The following is a 19,365-nucleotide window of genomic DNA, read 5'->3' on the forward strand; positions in this document are numbered from 1 at the left end:
AAGATCACAACTCATCCATGTCTGTCCATTCCATGTAAATCATGGTATCCCAGCCAAAATGAAAAAGATGGAGACAGAGCTCTTAATCACTGGTCACCATCCCTAAGTGCAGAGTCCAACTTGGGCACATTCCAACAGTCTGGAGGTGAAGAGGATGGAATTTTTCCAAGTCACCTCCACAACAGCTTCTGAAGAAACCTAGATTCCCTGAGAGGTACAGCAAGTTTTTGTTGAGAGGGGTTTAGTGTTTCCATAGCAAAGGGAGAAGTGAGATGAGGAAGGCTAGGGAATACCAGTAGGTATATTTGTGTGAGAGATAAACCCTATGATACAAATTTTCTCATTTTCTAACTGATTTATACCATATCTTTTGGACATGGAGTTTGTCCATAATTCCTAAAGTAAAATCATCATTCCTGAAGGACTCCGACCCTAGTTTGGAGACCACTGTTCTACACAGAGCTAGTTTCTTTTGTCTCACCTTTCTCACTCTAATATTGAAGTTTCAGGAGGTGGAAGTAGAACTTTTCAATATTTATAGTTAAGAACTATATACACAAAGCATGTAGTTTGTTCAACAAGAGTCATCACTAACTGCTGCAATCTGAGATCATCAAGACACTGGATATAAAAAGAAACAAACTCCTCTCAGCTCTTAAAACCTGGGAACTTGCAACCCTGTTTTACATTCACAGCATTTCTGACTTATTTTGAAGTGCTGATATGACAATATGGTACTTTTGAGATTAAAACCAAAAAATTCTAAATTATTTTAAATGGAAAATGAAAATTTTGCAGTAGGGCTCTGTAATTCAAGCCTTAGTACAAGTATATTAAGCAAAATTATTACAATGTTATTGATTTTGACTTGAATTACTCACATATCATAAATTATAAGAATGAGGCCTTAGGTTTTGGGTTTTTTTTTTATGACATATAAACAATTATATGACACAATAGTGAAATATTTTCAATTTCTTTAAACTATGAAAAAGAAATTATACCCAGAATTCACTGTAATAGTCTGCTTCAAATATTTTTACAAGTGTGATTTATCTGCAATTTGAAACATGTTTGATCCTTTAAAAAAATCAATGAAAGAAATACTACAGAAAATACAATAAGTTAATCACACTAAATGTAGGAAATTCTTCACCAGCAAACCTTTTCTCAAAGTTTCCTTGCATATAGAGTTATCTGAGAACCACATTTTGCAGACATTTCTCTTTCAAAGTCTAGAAAAATAAAATAAAAACACAGGCCAAATGCACAGCTCTTATGCCCCATTTACCCTTTTTCCTTTCATAGCTCTAGGTATGAACCTAAAGCCCAAATCCAAACAGTCTCCTCATACTCACTGCCTCTAAAGTTCTTTGAGTAATTCAGAAAAATAAGAAGAAAATCTCATAAATGCCATCAAACACTCACCGCTATGGACCCAGAAGATGTGGCAATAAAAACTTTGATAACCATTTTGAGAGTCAGAAAGAAGAATCTCCCTCTAAAATACTCAGTGAAATAAAAGTCACTAGGCAAATACTAAGCGAGCTGATAGAAGCAGCAGCTGTTCCCTCCCCTTTCTCAGTAAGAAAATCTGTCTCTTACTAGTCAAAGCATTAAGAGCTTTTCTCTTCATTGGTTAAAAATTCTTTGGGGAATGTTTGAGCAAATATATGATTGGTTGGTAAATGTAGACACTGCATTAGACCCCATCCAAAACACTTTAAGTTGACCAGGAATACTCCCTAAAAGGCAAGGGAAAGTTATACACCAATCAGAAAATACTATGCAAATATAGGGGGAGGAGGACTTGACAGGGAGGTTTATTTTGGTGTTGAAAAAGCCCAGGAAGCTCCAGTGTCATGAGGAAGGGTGTGTTTACTGGTAGTATTATACTAGATTTGAGTTAAAGGACGTGTGTTATCACATTTATCTTTGGATAAATAACTATTTTAAATAATACAGTTTAAAATTTCCTGGCATATAAAAAGAAATCTAGTATGCCATCATGCTACAAAAGCTTCTTTTGAATAACTCTATTTTTTGCCTGTTTCCAGAGTCCAATAATTTTTCACCTTTGCATGTGTTTCTCCTAAAACAAGATTTATATTGCTATATCATTTCACTCTTCTCAAAAGTAATTTTTAAAAAGATTTTTTTCAAGAAAGGTTTCCTTATATGATCACTTAAAAATATATTCACTATATATAACTTTTCAAACTTCTGGGCATGATCCAAAATTTTACATAATATTTCAGTTATCAGAAGCTCATAAAACAATCCCCAATACAGCTTTATTTTTATAAAAATTTAACTCTAATTTAAATATAGACTGAGTGCCTGCTCTAGAAAGTCAATTTTTCATCTATTCAAATTTTTAAGCAAGTCCTAGAAAATGGGACCAAGGACATTAGGGCACAGAACTGACTTAAGAACATCTTCAGGGGAATCTTCAATATATATTAACAATAAATAGGACCTCAGTTATCTCAGTCTGATGCTAACCCCAAATTATATATTCAATATTCAGGTGTGATGCTTTTAACTGGTGGTACCTAAAAGTTCTCCCATCTCCAAGTCACCTGTATTATACTCCTAGGAGGCAATAATCGAAGTTATGTCACATTGCTGAGGAAAGCTTATTATACCCCAAGGAAGTCATTGTGGTAAAAGAAAAAAAGTTCCCAAATATTCCAAAATATTTACAGAAGCATTCTTTTATGATGGTTAAAACTGGAAACAAAGTAAATAACTTTCAATTGAAGAAGTTAAAAAAATTGGAATGTAGAAATATACTGTAGCTAAAAATGTGTTACAATTCAACCATCCAGATGAAGTGTCTCTCCAAATTTAATTAGGCTGTTCTTTGAACCACTCAAATACCCAAAACATTATCAGGTAACTTCCAAGCTCTTCCAGTTTGATGGATAGGACCTATCAAGAGCTTATGCTCCACTTGTTTAACCCTTAAGAATAAAGAGTCAGTTCCATAACAAATGAGACATAAAAGAAGGACTTTAGTGAAGAAAAAGATTTAAATAAGTCTTAAATTATGTCTGAGAACACTACAGTAATCATTCAACTAAGCAAAGAGGAAAGATGATTAATGTACCATCACTATCAAATAATGATGTTAGGCAAAAGTTGTGTGATAAATCATCAAATCGTTATTTGAGTAATGTTTCCTGTTAACATTCAGTTTTGGTTTTTTGATAATAATAATAATTTTTAAAAACTCCTTTTGTTTCCTTCCTCACCCCTTAATTTGGTTACACATAAACAAAGGCATTGTATTTATTTTGGTTATGCCCTGAACTCTTGAGCAATGTTAACCTATTATAAGACAAGTTTTGGAGCCATTCTCCCAATCCCAACTTGTACTCAGAATTTGGGTCCTCACAAACCAGATTCTACATCTCCCCTCAGGCTTCTAAAGGTAAGCCTGAGAAAGTGGGAATGTTTTTCTAATAATGGAACATGCAAATCTCCCTGATTCACTTATCTCATAATTATCTGTTGATATCAATTAACCAGATTTAATTAGATTTTAGAAACAACTATTTATTAAGGTATTATAGGAGAAATAGTTGTTACAAAACATTTCCCTGAAGTCCTTGATAAAAATATCTCCCCTGGAAGAAATTTACAAAGTCAGTCAATCAACTAGCATTCATTAAGTGAGTTAGGGAGATCCCTATTCATCCCTACTAAAGACCATCTCTACTCTCAAGGAGCTCATAGTCTAAAGAGGAAAATGACACAAACACACACACACAATCCAAGCAAGATACAGCATAAATTGGTGATAGTTTTTATTTATAATATATAAAGATTTATGATTCCCAACAAGTACTTTCAAATCTATTCTTTGTTCTTCTCTACCATTTATTATGGAGTTTTGGAAAGTTGTTGAAAAATTCAAAATTCTATTTGAAAGCAAATGTTTAACAAGCAGCTCTTTGAAAAGAAAAAAAAAAGTATGTGAAAACTAGGCTCCCAAATCCCAAGGATCCTCTTCTCAGTGTTGGAGATCAAATTAAATCCCACAGATTTAATTACTATTTCTATGTTGATGATTCTCAAATCTACCTTTCCTTCCCCAATCACTCTGCTGATCTCTAATACCCCATCTCCAAAAGTCTTTCAGACATCTTGAACTGGATGTCCAGTAACCATCTTAAAATCAATATATCCGAAACAGAACTTATTACTTTTTCCCCTAAAGCCTCTTAGATTCCCATCTCACCTCCAATGCTTGCCTATCTCAAGTTTGCAATATCTCTTGTATGTGCCCTCTTCTCTGTGGCTCTGACACTGCCATCACTCTATGAGAGGCCCTCATCATTTCAGGCCTGAATTATTGCAATAAGCCTGCATCATGTCTCTCCCCACTGCAATTCATTCTCTGTTCAGTCACTGAAGTGATTTTCCTAATCATATTGTGGGACAGTATGACCCCTGACCAAAAATGACTACTCAGAGATCTCTCAAAGTGAAGATTAGAAGTTTTATTAGAATCTTGAGAGAAGTGGGCAGTCCATGCCCTGAGAATTCAGAGAGAAGTGGCCAATGATTACAGAGTTAGAAATGCATAGGAACCCATGACCCCCCTCCCCTTATCCATTTAATTTTCACTACCTGCTCAATACTTGCTCAAGTGGAGGTAGCAAAGGTTTGCTAAATTCTAGTCAAGCCTACAAAACTGACTTATTACAGGTGTGTTTGCCTAAATTTATTGTGGTTAGCTTGTTACAATGTTTGTTCATGCTTGCTTGAGCTGATATGAGCATTCTATTGTAATGTTTGTACAAAGAATTTCATTTTTCCCAAACCCATCAGACCTTCATATACTAAAATTTAGATTATAGGTTCAAGCTACCTTAGTTAATGATTTTATGAGAAACCACATAATCCCTCACAATAAAGAAATTTATTTGGAGGTAAGTAATTGATTAAGCCAGAGGGGTTAAAGGTTTCTAAAATAATTAAGGAGACTTTGTTTACCTCAGGTTTTCTCAATCAACAAATAGAGATAGCCACTTTGGAGGCTTCTCAAATAACTCCAGGCCATTAAATAATTAGTCAGGTTCTTCTCTAAGCAGTTGAGTAAAGGTCAAGGGGTTATCTCAGGTATTTTCTGCTGGAAAAGTAAATCTTTGTTTTTCTTCCCAGAGCCTAATGATTAAACAGATCCTTGGTGCTAACTCTTGAATTACCCAAAATTATTATTCTGAGAAGTCTCTAGAAGCATATACAAAATGCTCTATTTGACATTCAAAGACCTTCGTAAACATAGCCCTCTTCTACTTTTCCAGTCTCCTTACTTACTCTTCAATGCAGTGACACTGGACTCCTTGACTATTTCACTAACAAGACACTCAATTTCCCTACTCTGGGCATTTTCTCTGGCTGTCCCCCACACCTGGAACACTTTCCTTCCTCAGCTTCAACTAGAGATCTTCCTGACTTCATTTTAGTCCCACCTATAATCTTGTCTCCTACAAGAAACCTTCTCCAATTCCTCTTAATTACAGTACTTCCATTTATAATTTTCTATTTATATATTTGCCTGCATTTGTCTCCCCCGTTAGATTGTAAATTCCTAGAAGGCAGGAATTGTTTTTCACCACTTTTTGACTCCCAGGGCTCCAAACTGTGCAAAGTCCTCAAAAAATGCTTATTGAATTGAATCCATAGAGGCTAGACAGAGTTGCTGAGAATTTGGGAGAGACCTGGTCTCCTTACTCTCTTCAAGTTATTCCATTTTTGAGAGAACTTCCATTTTTTGAGAAAGAAGATAGATAATGGCCAACCTCACTTTAATTGCTGAAAGGAGAAAAAAAATTATTGGAAGAAATCAACTTATTTTCCTTTTACAATGCATATGTTTAATGTGTACATAATTGTTTGTGTCCCTCTTGAGAATGTGAGTTCCTAGAGGAATGGGACTATGTTTTTGGTTGTTTTTTAATTTTCTGTCTCCACAGCTACATTCCTGGCACATGGTAAGTGACAAAGTTTTTTGACTGACTCCTAGTTCTAAAATTCCAGGTACATTCTCCTTCTTCAGAAACCCCACAACCATCCCTGACTTGCACTAATAGCACCTTCAGTTCTTTCCACAACTTCTTCTTTGGGAACTTATCAGACATTATCTCATGATATGAGCACATGTTATTTCTCTTACTAGATAGTCATGTCTTTGAGTCCAATAGGTTGGTGCTAAAATAACCTTTTGCCCCGAACAAAGTAAGATAATCAAATTAACACTTGTTATTAGTATTGTGATATGAAATCCCTAAATGCTGGTGTTGACCTTTGGGGTGCTGGACCCTAAAAGTAATATTGGGATTACCAGCCAGTGTAAAATTTTATCTCAAAAAAATTTGTAGGTTTAGACTTTCTCCAAATCAAGAGGTAAAGATTTTGTTAAGCTGCAGCAGGCTAAGTGCATAAAAGTGTTTAGCAAGGGAAAGATTTTTAGTAATTACGAAGGAGAAGACTTAAGCTATATTCCTTAGCTAAACTTACTTTAACCAAGAGGAAAATGTCATTAAGAGGAAAACCCCATCAAGAGGGAATCTGTGGTAGTCTAAATTCCTAAAGAAGTTTAGTAAGTGCTTTACATCTGAATATATAAGGGAAATATAACCTCCCAGGTTGAAGTCATAACTTGCTTTCTGATTAGATACAATAACTGAGGGACTATGATGATTTTGTCGAGCAAGGTATCTGATATAGAACAAAAAGCCCTCGTAAGGGAAGATGAAGTAAACTTCTTGAAAGTATGGGGTAATTCAGAACCTCTCTCTAGTCAATGCCCATCTACCTAGGACTTCATCACTAAGAACATTATCTGGATCACTGTGCTTCAGAGTTCAAGTTTTCATTTTGTAGAGATTCAGAGGAACCCTGACTGGTGAGCAGATGTCCCAAAAGAATTTGGAGGCTTAAATAATCTCCAAGTCAAGAGGCAAAGTTTTATCATAATTATAATGCTAATTAAAGTGGTCTAAACTCCAAGAGGAAAATAGCTAAGAGCAAGGAGTAACCAGGTAAATTTTAGAGATTTAAGGCATGAGAACAAAGAACAGAACAGGATAAATGACATCATGGAATTGGGGTTCACATTTGTTGGGAAGTTTGATGACAGGGGTTAATCAGCCCCCCTTTTTAAGCTAAGAAGTGCTCATTGTCTGAGCAAGAGAAACTCAGACTTTAGGATGACTAACAAATGTCCTAGAAGGAAAGCTTAGTGGAACAAAGCTATCTTTCTTCCACACACATTCTCCAAGGTGGTGCCTTATCACTCCCAACAGTTCCCCAACGTTCCTAATGCAACTCCGTTACTCCCGCGTCAGATAGCCGGGGGTAATTACTCCAACATTCCTAATGGCTGCACCACTTTTAAGTCTACACTGGGTTTCCTGCTCCCCTCTTCAGAGCCAATAGCATAGAATCAAGCCAAAGTCCTTTATTCTGGCCCAGAAGCTACGTGCACGCTGCTCTGGCCAGAGAAGGCAACTTACTTAGCATGGTGGAAATTTTCTCTGCTGGAAAGGACAGGGCCGATTTGGGTGCCCTTCCCCTTCCAGCTTTAAATCATTATGATCCCGAACCCAGCAACTTTCAATCAGTATCCCCAAGTCGGGCGAAGTCGCGGGAGGAAGAAGAGCATCAACCGCCACCCTCGGGAGACGAAACTAGCCAGCTAAAGGGAGCTGGCCCTTTAAGGCAGATAAAGCCTAATGATTCGAGATGTGAGAGACTCCGACCGCTCCGAGGGCAGGGGAACCAGGGAGCTCTAGAGTCCCGGAAGTCCTTCCTAGAGTTCCAGGAGGCCCCGCGCCCCAGTTCTCATGGTAACAGCAAACTGAAAACACTAGGGCTGCGAGAGTTGCAGGAAGAACAGGTAACGCCTAAAAGATGTCCGAGGGCAAAAGATGACCTCTTTCAGGTCCCCCCAAATAAACCGCTCTAGCCCTTACTCGTTCCCTTCCTCCTCGGACGCCCCTAGCCCATCCTAGAACTGTAAGGCTTTATAAAAGGCGCTAAACCCTCAGGGATTTCGGCCTTTAGTAGTCTGCCCTTCCCTCCTCACTGCGCTAACGGAATTAAGGAATACGTTATCTTTTGTTTCGGCTTTTTAAACAAGCACCTGACATCTTAGCATTATTAGCACCAAATCCATTGCTATAAAGCAGTGCTTTGAAGCTTAATAAACTTTTTACCTTGGCATTCAGTGCCTCTGTACTAGCCTACTACCACTACTAGTGTGTATCCAATCTGGACGTTTTCCTGAAATAGTAGCAGCAGAAAACAAAGCATGTGGTATAGAGTCAGCAAGACCCCGGTTCATATCGTCTCAGGTGACCCTGGAACAAGTCACTTAATCCCTGTTTGCCCGAGTTTCCTCGTTCATAAAATTGAAATAATAACACTTACCTGGCAGGGTTGTTGTGAACCATAAATTAGATAATACACAGCACCTGGCACATAGTAAGCGCTTTATTACCATACAACTAAATTTCTTATTTCGGAACTTTGTTCTTGTGATTCCTTTAGCTTGGGATACCCTCACTTGATCTCTCTTTCTCTTCCTACATTTCTGATTACTATGAATATTTTTCTCCCACTTTATTTTATTTTGCCTGACTTACCATCTTCTATGAATCATAGAAATACAGGATTTGGAGTTGCAAAGAGCCTTAGAAATCCTGTAACCCAACTCTGCATTTTAAAGTTGAGTAAACAAACGCCCAGAGAATCCAAATTACCAGCCCACGATTAAAACCCAGGTCCTACTTTGGCATTTTTTTACATCAAATTTATTGTTCAATTGTCTATACATTTTAGCTTAAACTGCCTGAGATGTGATTTGAGACAAACTGCATTTGTATTTGAAATGTAGACAATCACAGCTTAAAATGATAAATGTTATCAATCACCTGCTGCTTATCCTCTATAAGCCAAGACAAATGTTCTAAAGTAAGAATTACTAGAAATAGGTTGTAGATATATTTCATATTTTTAAAGATAGATTTGTTTTGCTTTTATATATCCCTGAAAATTTTTAAATGTATTTTCATGGGGAAAAAAAAATCCAGGTCCTACCTTCCAGATCACTCCAGTGAATCGTTCTCAACATTCCTTCCTTTAGTAATTTTAGAACTTTTCACTATAAGCTTTGTATTATAGATGTTTAAATAGGCATCTTACCTCTTCTACTAGTTTGTTAGCCTTAAAAGGCATGAACCATGTTCATAAAATTCTGTATATTTTTATTTTCCATAGTTACTGTGCTTTGTATTAGTACATACTTAATAAAAATTTGTTAAATGAATGACAGAATGGATCTCCTTTCCCATACCTACCCCACTGACTTATTCACTGTCTTAATTTTTTTCTATCTTGAAATCTGATTCCTGTACATTTTCCCTTTTAATTAATATTTAGTTATTTCTTTCCTTATACCTTATTTTTGCTGAGAATCAGTAATTCTCATTCCTTGAAATGACCTGCCTTCTGCCCTCAGTCTAGCAATACCCTCTTCATCAGATCCTGATAATAATGGTAGCTCAGACTTAACGTTGTTTTTTTAAGGTTTGCAAAGCATTTGCATATGTTATCTTCTTTGATCTTTACAACAATTTTGAGGAAACAGACTCAGAAAAGGACTTGCCCAAAGTCACATCAAATGGATAAAGCAGTATTCAAGCCCAAGGCCTCCTGACATCAAATTCTGCCTTCTTTCCAAGTACCACCATCTCTCCTCTAGAATAATTTGTATATACTAATATGTATTATGATACAATAACAATGCATTTCTTTTGTAGTTTTTGCCATCAAATGACTTTTGAGACCAGTTGTCATCTTCTCCCAACAAAAAGCCATCAATTTTCTGGATTATCTGGAAGTCCTGATCATGTCATGATTTTCACCAGTGATATGAGAATCTGGCCAAAGTCTGAGATGCAGTTTCTACAGCTGCAGTGAGAGGTAGCCTTAAAGATAATGTCTCAGATAATTTATGAGTTTAATTTGGAATTTATATTTAGAATGGTAATTTGTGAGTCCACTTAGCACACTGCCTAATAAATAGGCTTAATAAATGCTTGTTGACTGGTTGACTTTTGTTCAACTTTACATTCCTTTATTCATTGGTCACTTTTCATTTAAAATGGTGATACTGTTATTTTTTAAAATGCAAGATTTATACTTATATGGAATAACATTAATAAATCATTTTGCTCCATATATTTAAGTAGTTTTTATGGACTTCACAGGCTAATTTAAGGGGTACTTTTTTCCTAAGTCATGTAGATTGCCTACCTTCACAGATAAATAAGTGTGTATACATGTGTGTATATATATGTGCAAATGTGTGTGTGTAAATATATGCATCTATATGTATGTCTGTCTGTTTCAATGTGACATTTTGACTATGTAGACAATAACTGAATAACTAAGGGGAACAGCTTTGTATGACAGAATCAGAAAAAATCCCCACAGATTAGAATGATGAGTCAAATCTAAAAGGATGAAATTTAATAATAATAAGTGTAAAATCTCTAACAAAAGTACAAGATGGAAGAGATATTTCTAGATGAGTTTATATGAACAATTATTTGGCATTTAAGTGTACTATAATCTCAATTTAATTCAACTGTGTGACAAAAATCTCTTCCCCAAATTACTAACTCTAAATTAAGAGATGATAGTATCAAGAAGATCTGTTGTACCCTTCCTTAGTCAAACCATTTCTATAGCTTTTATTCAATTCTGAGTACTACATCTTAAGAAGGCCATTATCAGGTTTGATATCAGGTTGTGTGAAGATCAGTTTGAAAGAGTTAGGGAAATAATAGCTTTGAAAAGAGAAGAGAGGCGGGTAAGGACCTCTGAGAGTAACAATTGAATTGAGGGCTCTCTTGAGTTCAAAGAATTAAAAAATTAAAAGGGAGTTAATTACTCATTTCAGGTCCATCAATTGACAGTTGATGCTTTTTCAAATGAGTGATTATATATGGTAACCCTTTATCCATACCATGGAGGGGAAAAGGAAATGTACAATGGGAAGGGAATAAGCTTTTATACATACATACTTACTACATGCCAGTACTTTACAAATATTCTCATTTGAGCCTTACCACAACCATAATATGTATATGCTTTTATTTTTCTCATTTTACAAATGAGGAAACTGAGGCAAACATTTCAAGTGATTTGTCCAGGGTCATATAATAAGTATCTGAGGCTGGATTTGAGCTTATATCTTTCTAGACATGAAGATCTAGCCCTCTATTCACAGTACCATCTCCCCAGATTGAGGACTAACTGTTCTTTTGACTCCTAAAAGAAAAACTAAGAACCATAGATAGAATTATAGAGAAGCAGTACTAGTTACTATATAAGTAAAAACATTGTTTTTAAAAAGGGGGGATAGAAAATTTAAAATTAGTAGTACATTCTCTCTAATTTGATATCTTCAAAGGCAACCTTTCAAAGGCAACAGTTGTGAAGTAGAAATTTTTGTAGATGTTTGCAGAAGTCTCTTCCAACTCTGAGATTCTATGATTTAGAAACTCTAGCATTGTGTTAACAGACCCTTTAAGATGATGATTTTTGAGTGACCTTTAATTTTAAAATTTAAGTGAGAATTTTTATTAACTTATTCAATCCACTATTATTGATTCAATAAATTTTAATTTTTGTGAATTATAATTAAGTTCAAACAAAGATTTGCAAATGGACCTGCCCTTTTCAAATATATATTTCCATATACATGCACATATGTATTGTAGAATAAATACATACATTTATAAAATATTTGTATGTACATATGTATACATGGTATCAGACAGATTTTCTTTTCATTTAATTTAAAGATTCTTAATGGGAAAAACACCCACATTTTGAATCATGTTATAGCTATTCATATAATAGATAACTTTAAAATTAGTAGATAGGCTATGATCCTATATAAGAAAATGATCATCTTTTATAATGAATTCATTTGGATTTCATAAGTATTTAGGTTGTTTGTTTTTGTTATTTATTTATAGAGAGCCAGCCTTGGAACCAGAAGGACCTGAGTTCAAGTCCTTTCTCCTACACATACTATTTATATGAATCCTGGACAACTTATTTAACTTCTCCATGTTCTAGGCAATTCTCTAAAACTACAGGTTGCAAAGAAGATCCTGAATTGCACTGGTAGAAGGAGTTTTTTCATCTGGGAGTTCCTTATCCCAGTGAAATCTCAGTCTAGTCCCTTTCCCTGTAATTTCTTTTAGAGAATAGGTGTCTTTTAAAGAAAGTCTATTTAAGTAATCCCAGTGTGGAAAATTAACAGCATTTAATATTATCTTAGATTTTTTTAAATATAAATCACATTTCAGATACTCTGTGGGTTAGTACCCACTGTAGTCCACAAAGCTAAATAGCAAGGATAGGACCTGAACTTAGTTGCTGGCCATGTGAGTAAAGAGAAGGAAATGGATTCAAGAGACATTTTGAAGGTAGAAATGAGTAGATTTGGGCAGTTTAATAGCTGGGGGGGGTGAGGAACAGTATGCAATCAAGGACAATGCCAACACTTTTTACAAATATAAGGAAGTTCAAAAGAGGGATGAATGTGGAAGGAAAATAATGGGTTTGATTTTGAACATGTTTAGCTCGAGATGCCTCTAAGTGCTCCACTATGAAATGTGCTATTGGCAAATTGGAGATGTACAACTGGAATTCAGGAAGGAGAATGGAGCTGTATATAGAGATTTGGTAGTCATCTACCTAGAGTTGACAGTTAAACACATAACTACTGATAAGGTCATCAAGAAGGTAGAAAGGAGAGAAGATTCAGAAAACAGCCTTGAGGATACATTCATGGTCAAGGGACAAGATATAAATTATGCCATTTAAAAAGTTCAAGACATAATTTCTGTATATTTTAATCATTTTATTAATAATGCCTGAATTTTAATAAAAGGATGGTCATTTGGCCATTTCTGTTTTAGACTAAAGAGAATCACAATAGCAGACTCATAACTTATATGTCCTTTTGGAAGAGGAGTGTTCCTGAGAAAGGCAGTCAACTCTGATTGGTTAACAGTTAATGAGAGCATGACTATTACAGTAAGGGTCTGGATTTGAACTTAGATTATATCATTTACTCCCCAGCCTTAAGCAATCTATTAAAAGAATTTATCCCACTCAAACTTAAGTAGAACACAATGACTGCCCCATCTGGGTAAGGTCTGGATAGAGGAGAAAGTTAGCTCACCCTCCAGAAACTTAAGATCTTAAAATGAGGATAAAAGAAAAAGGGGAAAATCTGAGTTTCCAAAATCATTGGCTATAAGTAATCATTTCTGTCATTATGATAACCACTAGGAAAAAAAACTGAGGAGTAGTCTTAACGAAGAGAACCAAGAAAGTGGTCTCGAAAAAACAAGAGTGTACTATAGAAGAGGGTAGCAAACAGTGTCAAGTTCTGTAAAAATATCAAGAATTAATATTGAGGAAAGGATTTCATATTTAGTTAACATTATTTGCATTCTTAGAACAGTTTCACTTTATTGTGATGTTGGAAGCCTCTAGCCTGCTTGAAAAGTGAATGAAAGAAGAAAAGGGAAGTATCAACTGTAAACAGCTTTTTTCTAAGTTTTGGCAATGAAAATGGGGAGGAATGTATTATAGCCTGAGAATGATGGCATGATTTAGCGACATTATTTTGGTAAGGTTTTTTATAGTTAGGGTGAGACTTGCATGTACTTGTAGGCAGCAGGGAAGGAAACGGTAAATAGGAAGTTTGAGGATTAGAAAGGGATAATTGTGGATTAGAGTGCTAGAGAATATAAGAATATGGGATCAAAGATACAGGTAAAAAGTTGGCTGTACTAAGAGGAAGACTCAGTCACTTCTTCACCAGAAATTGAAATAAAAAAAGGATAAGAGATTTTATCAAGGGGTTTTGAGATATAGAGAGGGGGGATAAAAGGAAACTCAAGGGAGATGGTCTCTATTTCTTCAATAAAGTATAAAATAAGTTCCTTTAGCTAAGGGAATGAGGAGAGGGTTACAGGAAGGTTAAGAAGAATAGGTCTGAAACAGTCTCTGTGAAGAGCAGAATATAAAATCAGTTAAAAAGGAATAAAAGGATAGTGAGCTATTGAAACAGAATTCAGAGAAAAGATGCTCTGACTGCAAAATCAGCTTTATTTTCCGTGTACCAATAGCTTTGAGTCATCAAGAAAGTATATATTTAGTACATTCTTCCTGTTAAAGCAAAGAAATTTATAATACATATTAGATTTCCATTGAAATAGTTGTAATTTTTAAATTCTTACACTTAAAGATTTGTTTATTTGAAAAAATTAATATCATATGTTTTATCAAAATAATTGATTTTGTTGAATAAAATTATCTGAAACATACAAGCTTCTTTTAACTTTTAAATTTAACTTTGAACTTATTTTGTTTGGGAAGATGATGATCGTGATATGACAAATGATTAATCTGCCGAATTGGAGGTGCTTCATTTCTTAATTGCTTCATAAGTATCTTCTGCACATCATTTGTAAAATAAAATAGTTATCATTTGGTTTTCAAATAAGGTTTATTTTTTAATCATCTTTTAAATATGTAACACTTCCAACTTGGGTACTTTCCCAATGTGATGCTTGCATCTAAGATTTGAATGATTACTATCTCGGGATGGATAATTGAGTGGAGCTATTCTTACTACTCTAGCTCATGAATCTCTTCTTTGATAACTTTGAAAAGAGCAGTTTCAAATGAGTAATGAGGTTGCCAAGACAAATTGTAGAGAAGTTAAAAAGAGAATATGAAGAGAGAAAGTACAGGTGCTAAATGTAGATGGCTTTCTCAGGAAGTTAGTCTGAAAAAGAGAATAACATAATAATTAGTTAAAATGGTAGTAGTTTAGTGATTTATTTTTTTTTTATGTAGAAGGGTTACTTGTCTGGAGGCAATAGGCATGGAACTTTTAGATAGGAATATGTCTATGCCCTTCTCTCCTTCCTGCTTATCTATACAAGAATAGAAGGGGTTTGGAGAATTGAGAACTAAGCCATAGAACCTTATGGTTGTTGATTAAGTAGATTCTACTAAATTTATATACTGATTCTATTATTGCCTTGGCTCTGGAGATTGAAATTGAGTCATAAGGAATTTTCATTATAAGTTAGAGAAATGTTACCCAACCACGTGACTAGGAAGTTCAGACCAAAGAAAAGAGAAAGACTCTAGTTTATAGCCAGATGGGAGAAATCTTAGTTCAGCTCTTTGTCCTAAAAATCTTGGCACCTGGAGAAACAATATCCAACTAAGGGATAGAAAGGTTTTTTAGGCAAGAAGTTGAAAATGAAAAGGCCACTTCATAAAATAATAAAGCTGGGAATATTTGTTGTTGTTTTTTCCCTTAGGGAGATACTAGTCTTATGAGTGAAACAGGGGTGATTGCTTTTCTAAAAGAGCTATTTAAAAAAAAAAAAGCCTCTGGCTTACATCTGAGGAAAAGATAACAAAAGATAATAAAAGAAAATCTCTGCATCTGATAAGGGACCAGCAAGAAGGGCTCAGCAAAAGTAGCAGAACAACATTTCTAGAAGATATTGGTGGCCATTTAGCATCAAAGAAATGAGTTGCTCCTTCATTCCCCTTTTTGGTAAGACAGTTAAAATTAAGTGACTTGCCCAGGGTCACACAGCTAGCAAGTAACAAGTATCAGAGGTTAAATTTGAATTCAAGTCTTCTTGATTCTTTCAAGGCCTCTTAGCTTCCCCTTCCTCCACTTCATTTTAATGTTCTTACACACATATTCCATATGTGCGTATCACCCCACACATATATCCTGACCATATTATAGGACCAATTATCAATATACTCTGGCTACACATAAAACTGTGTGTTTCATACATGTGTACCTTTTCATACATGTTGTTAATATGTCTTCTCCTTTTAATGGTGTTTATACAAGTTTACCCTCAGTTTCTAGGGAAATTTTTATTGCTACTTTTAAAAATAATGCCAATATATTAAATACTTTTGCTTCAATCTATTGTGCTATCCAGGCTAACACTAAAGATAAACATATTAGTAGGGGCTGGTGAATATATATATTGAGAGAGAGAGAGAAAAAGTATAAATGAGAGATATTGTAAAAGTAAATTTGGTAGGACGTGACAACAGATTTAAGGAGACAGACAGACAGACACAGACTTGAATCTAGGGTAGCTTTATCAGGGAGATATGCCCTGAAAGTAAGATTTAGGGAGTAAGTTGCTCCTAACATAAACGATGCATTTTCCAAATTTTCTAGCCTAACAGCTTTTCTAGTTTTTGTTAGTCTTGTTGGATTTCCAGATTGCTTCTCCTATATTTACTTGGTCTATAGAATTCACATCCATTGTTATGTTTAAACAAAACAAAAAAAAGTGACCCATTTTCTAAACATAAATACTTAGTAATGGCATAAGTCATTCAGTTGCAGTATAAGATAATATAGTCATCTACAAATGAAAATCTACTTTTGATATAGTTTAAGATAAATATATTAGTTTGGGACAAAATCAAAATAGAAATAGTTTTGAAGTTATATACTCTTTATATCTTCTATCATAATTTTTCCCTTTTATTAATACAGATAATTAAATGTTGAATGTATACTAAAGCCAACATATAATTGTTTCTTTGAAGTCATGCTATATCCCTATCATAAGGTTCTTCTGATAGTATTAGAAATTAAACACCCTTGTAGAATTGAAATGAATTTATATAATAATCTTTTTTTTTTTTTTTTTTTTTTTTTTTTTTTTTGCTGAGGCAATTGGGTTTAGTGACTTGCCCAGGGTCACACAGCTAGGAAGTGTTAAGTGTCTGAGACCAGATTTGAAGTCAGGTTCTCCTGACTTCAGGACTAGTGCTCTATCGCACCATCTACCTGTCCCTATAATATTCAATTAATTGCAGATTGGTTATGGTAAGATTCTAGTGTATAAATTAAAAAGATTCAATGTGACCTGAAACCTTGAAAATCATACCTTGGAAATTGGCAAAATCTATAATCAGGACTGATTTGTTGTTTTGTCAATTATCTATATTTAAGAAAATGTTAACAATAAAGATGGAAAGGCTATGTATGTAAATTTTATTTTGGAAAGCCATAGTTATTAAACATTTTCAAGGTGGATTTAAAAATAGAGAATTTAGAAGTCATCTTATCCAATAGCATCATTTTGCAGATGAGAAAACTGAGCCCCAGAAATAATAGTGACTTTCCCAAAATCAAACAAGTAGTAAGGTAAAGACCTAGGATTCAGTCGTATGTTCAATGATTACAAATTCAACTCCACTCTATCACTTCGCTTCATAACATGGCTAAGTATCAGTCACTGGCTATTTTCTACAGCAAGAACAACTAATTAGTAAATTCATTCATTTTGTTCATTTACATTTTTGTTCTTAAAACTTACTAAGTAAGTTGTTTTACCCTGACATCAGAAGTAGTATGTAAATATATTTTTACAACTCCAATAGTATATCAGAATTTTATATTATTACCAGGGACTTAAGTTCAGTAAACATTTTCATTTCATCATTTCTATAAATCAAATAAAAGATCTACTTTACTCATATGATTAACCTTGAAAATTGAACAGTATTCACATGAAAGCTGCTAAGACCATTACATTTTATGAATGGTGATAGAACAACAAAAAACAAATTTTAACCTTTTTCTTTCATAAAAAGATATGATAAAATGTTTTGTTGTTTGTTTCCCCTTTTCCTCCAAATTATCTAATGATTATAGGAGAAATAATTGTTTTTAATATATATTATGATGTTATATAATATAAATATAATAATATAAAAAATATAAATTTACTTTTATGTCTAAAAATGACCATGTATCTTTACCTCTACTAGGTTGCTTACTATGTCATTGATTGATGCAACAAGTGTAGATGACCATTTCCATCATGCAGTATTAGAAGACAGTAGTAAGCCTACAGAATCCAAGAGAAATCTAGGCACTGGTGATTTTTCCAGGAACAGTAACAACAGCACTGGAAGCATTGATTATAGCAGAACCCAGGGTTCAAGTGGAAACTTTAGTTCTCACTATGATTATTCAGAAGATTTTGTCTCTGAATATTCTGCAACAGCTGTTAATGGCAGTTGTGTCGAACTGTTTGAGAAAAAAGTAAAAAAAGAAGAGAAGAAAAAGAAAAATGTTTGTAATGTTGCCCATCAAAAAGGTAAGATTAGACTAAAATTAAATTTAATAAAAATAGACTAAATATCTGATCATTGTAGTATAGTTAATGCTTTCATATTTGTTTTGTAACACTAATAATAACAATAATAATGTTAGCACCTACTATGTGCCACCACACATATGATACACACATACCAGCTGCCTTTTTTTTTCCTTTTTTTTACGAGCAAGGGGAATAAAGTGGTTTGTTGATATAGTTATGTGATACAGCTGATAACAAAGTCATATTTAATGCTTTCATATTTTTGTGCATTGTACTTTACATTTTTTTCCATATTTTAACAATGTTAATGGGACAGTATTATTATGCTTTCCCCTTAAGCCTCACTGAGTGATAGCAGAAAGTGTTAGAATTAAAGTGAATTTCTTAGTCCCATTACTTTATCCTACTGAATTTATTAATGAGGTCAATCCATTTAACAAATGGCCTTGTTGCATACTTTTCACTGCTATTTTTCCTGCCATTTTAGCTGAAGAGCCTGTAAAAGGGCAGCCTCTCCTACCCTAATTATACTAATTGTAGGGTTACATAAGCTCTGAGAGAATACTGAGATGCCAAAGAAAGATGGGCTCATACCAGCTTGATTATTAATTGGTTTTAATTGGTTTAATAGTGAGAGGAGAGAAAATTACTTTTAAGTTATAAGTTGTCCTGGGTAGCAACAAGAAAATGTGACATCATGGATCCCTGCACCCAAACCTCTTATATAGAAATAGAATGAAGAAGTCAGGGTGCCAGAATGGCCCAGAGCAGGGGCAAGTTTTTTCTTGGGATAGTTGAAGCTTCTTTTGCTGTGTACATTTACTCAAAGTTGTTTACATTTTTCTGTGGAGTCATAGGTCATATTCTCATTCTGGTCTACTCACACATATAGTCAAATATTGAATCCTCACCAAAACTTAAATACCTGTATTACTCCATTCAGATTACATTAAAGTCTGGTGAGATATACATAGTGCTAAAAACTGAATTTTTGAAACTCATGAAATTAAAACCTGTTAGATATGCTCTGTGAATGAAAAAGATTGAAAAAGTCTTTCCTTATCATTTGGGGAATTAAACT

The 19,365-nt window shown here is 34.3% G+C and overlaps 2 protein-coding genes across 4 annotated transcripts in view; one reads left to right on the top strand and one right to left on the bottom strand.

The window, feature by feature from the left end:
- The window catches only part of LOC100930434 (SH3 domain-binding glutamic acid-rich protein), a 97,146-nt gene extending 95,534 nt beyond the window's left edge, over positions 1 to 1,612 (bottom strand). The window contains 1 exon segment of the mRNA XM_031959200.1: positions 1,429 to 1,612. Coding sequence (XP_031815060.1) covers positions 1,429 to 1,473 — 45 coding nt within the window. The 5' untranslated portion in view covers positions 1,474 to 1,612.
- Positions 1,613 to 7,590: 5,978 nt separating this feature from the next.
- The window catches only part of LCA5L (lebercilin LCA5 like), a 59,282-nt gene continuing 47,507 nt past the window's right edge, over positions 7,591 to 19,365 (top strand). Inside the window, exons 1-4 of one of the 3 annotated variants that reach the window (XM_031959197.1) lie at positions 7,591 to 7,912; positions 9,837 to 9,999; positions 15,447 to 15,688; positions 17,950 to 18,281. In XM_031959197.1, the coding sequence (XP_031815057.1) occupies positions 17,960 to 18,281 (322 nt within the window). In that variant the 5' untranslated portion in view covers positions 7,591 to 7,912; positions 9,837 to 9,999; positions 15,447 to 15,688; positions 17,950 to 17,959. Of the gene's footprint in view, positions 7,913 to 9,836; positions 10,000 to 15,446; positions 15,689 to 17,949; positions 18,282 to 19,365 lie in introns of those variants that run through there. The other 2 variants (XM_031959196.1, XM_031959199.1) reach the window with 2 other exon arrangements.

This window comes from Sarcophilus harrisii, chromosome 3 (genome assembly GCF_902635505.1).
Source record: "Sarcophilus harrisii chromosome 3, mSarHar1.11, whole genome shotgun sequence".
In the NCBI taxonomy this organism is placed as follows: domain Eukaryota; kingdom Metazoa; phylum Chordata; class Mammalia; order Dasyuromorphia; family Dasyuridae; genus Sarcophilus; species Sarcophilus harrisii.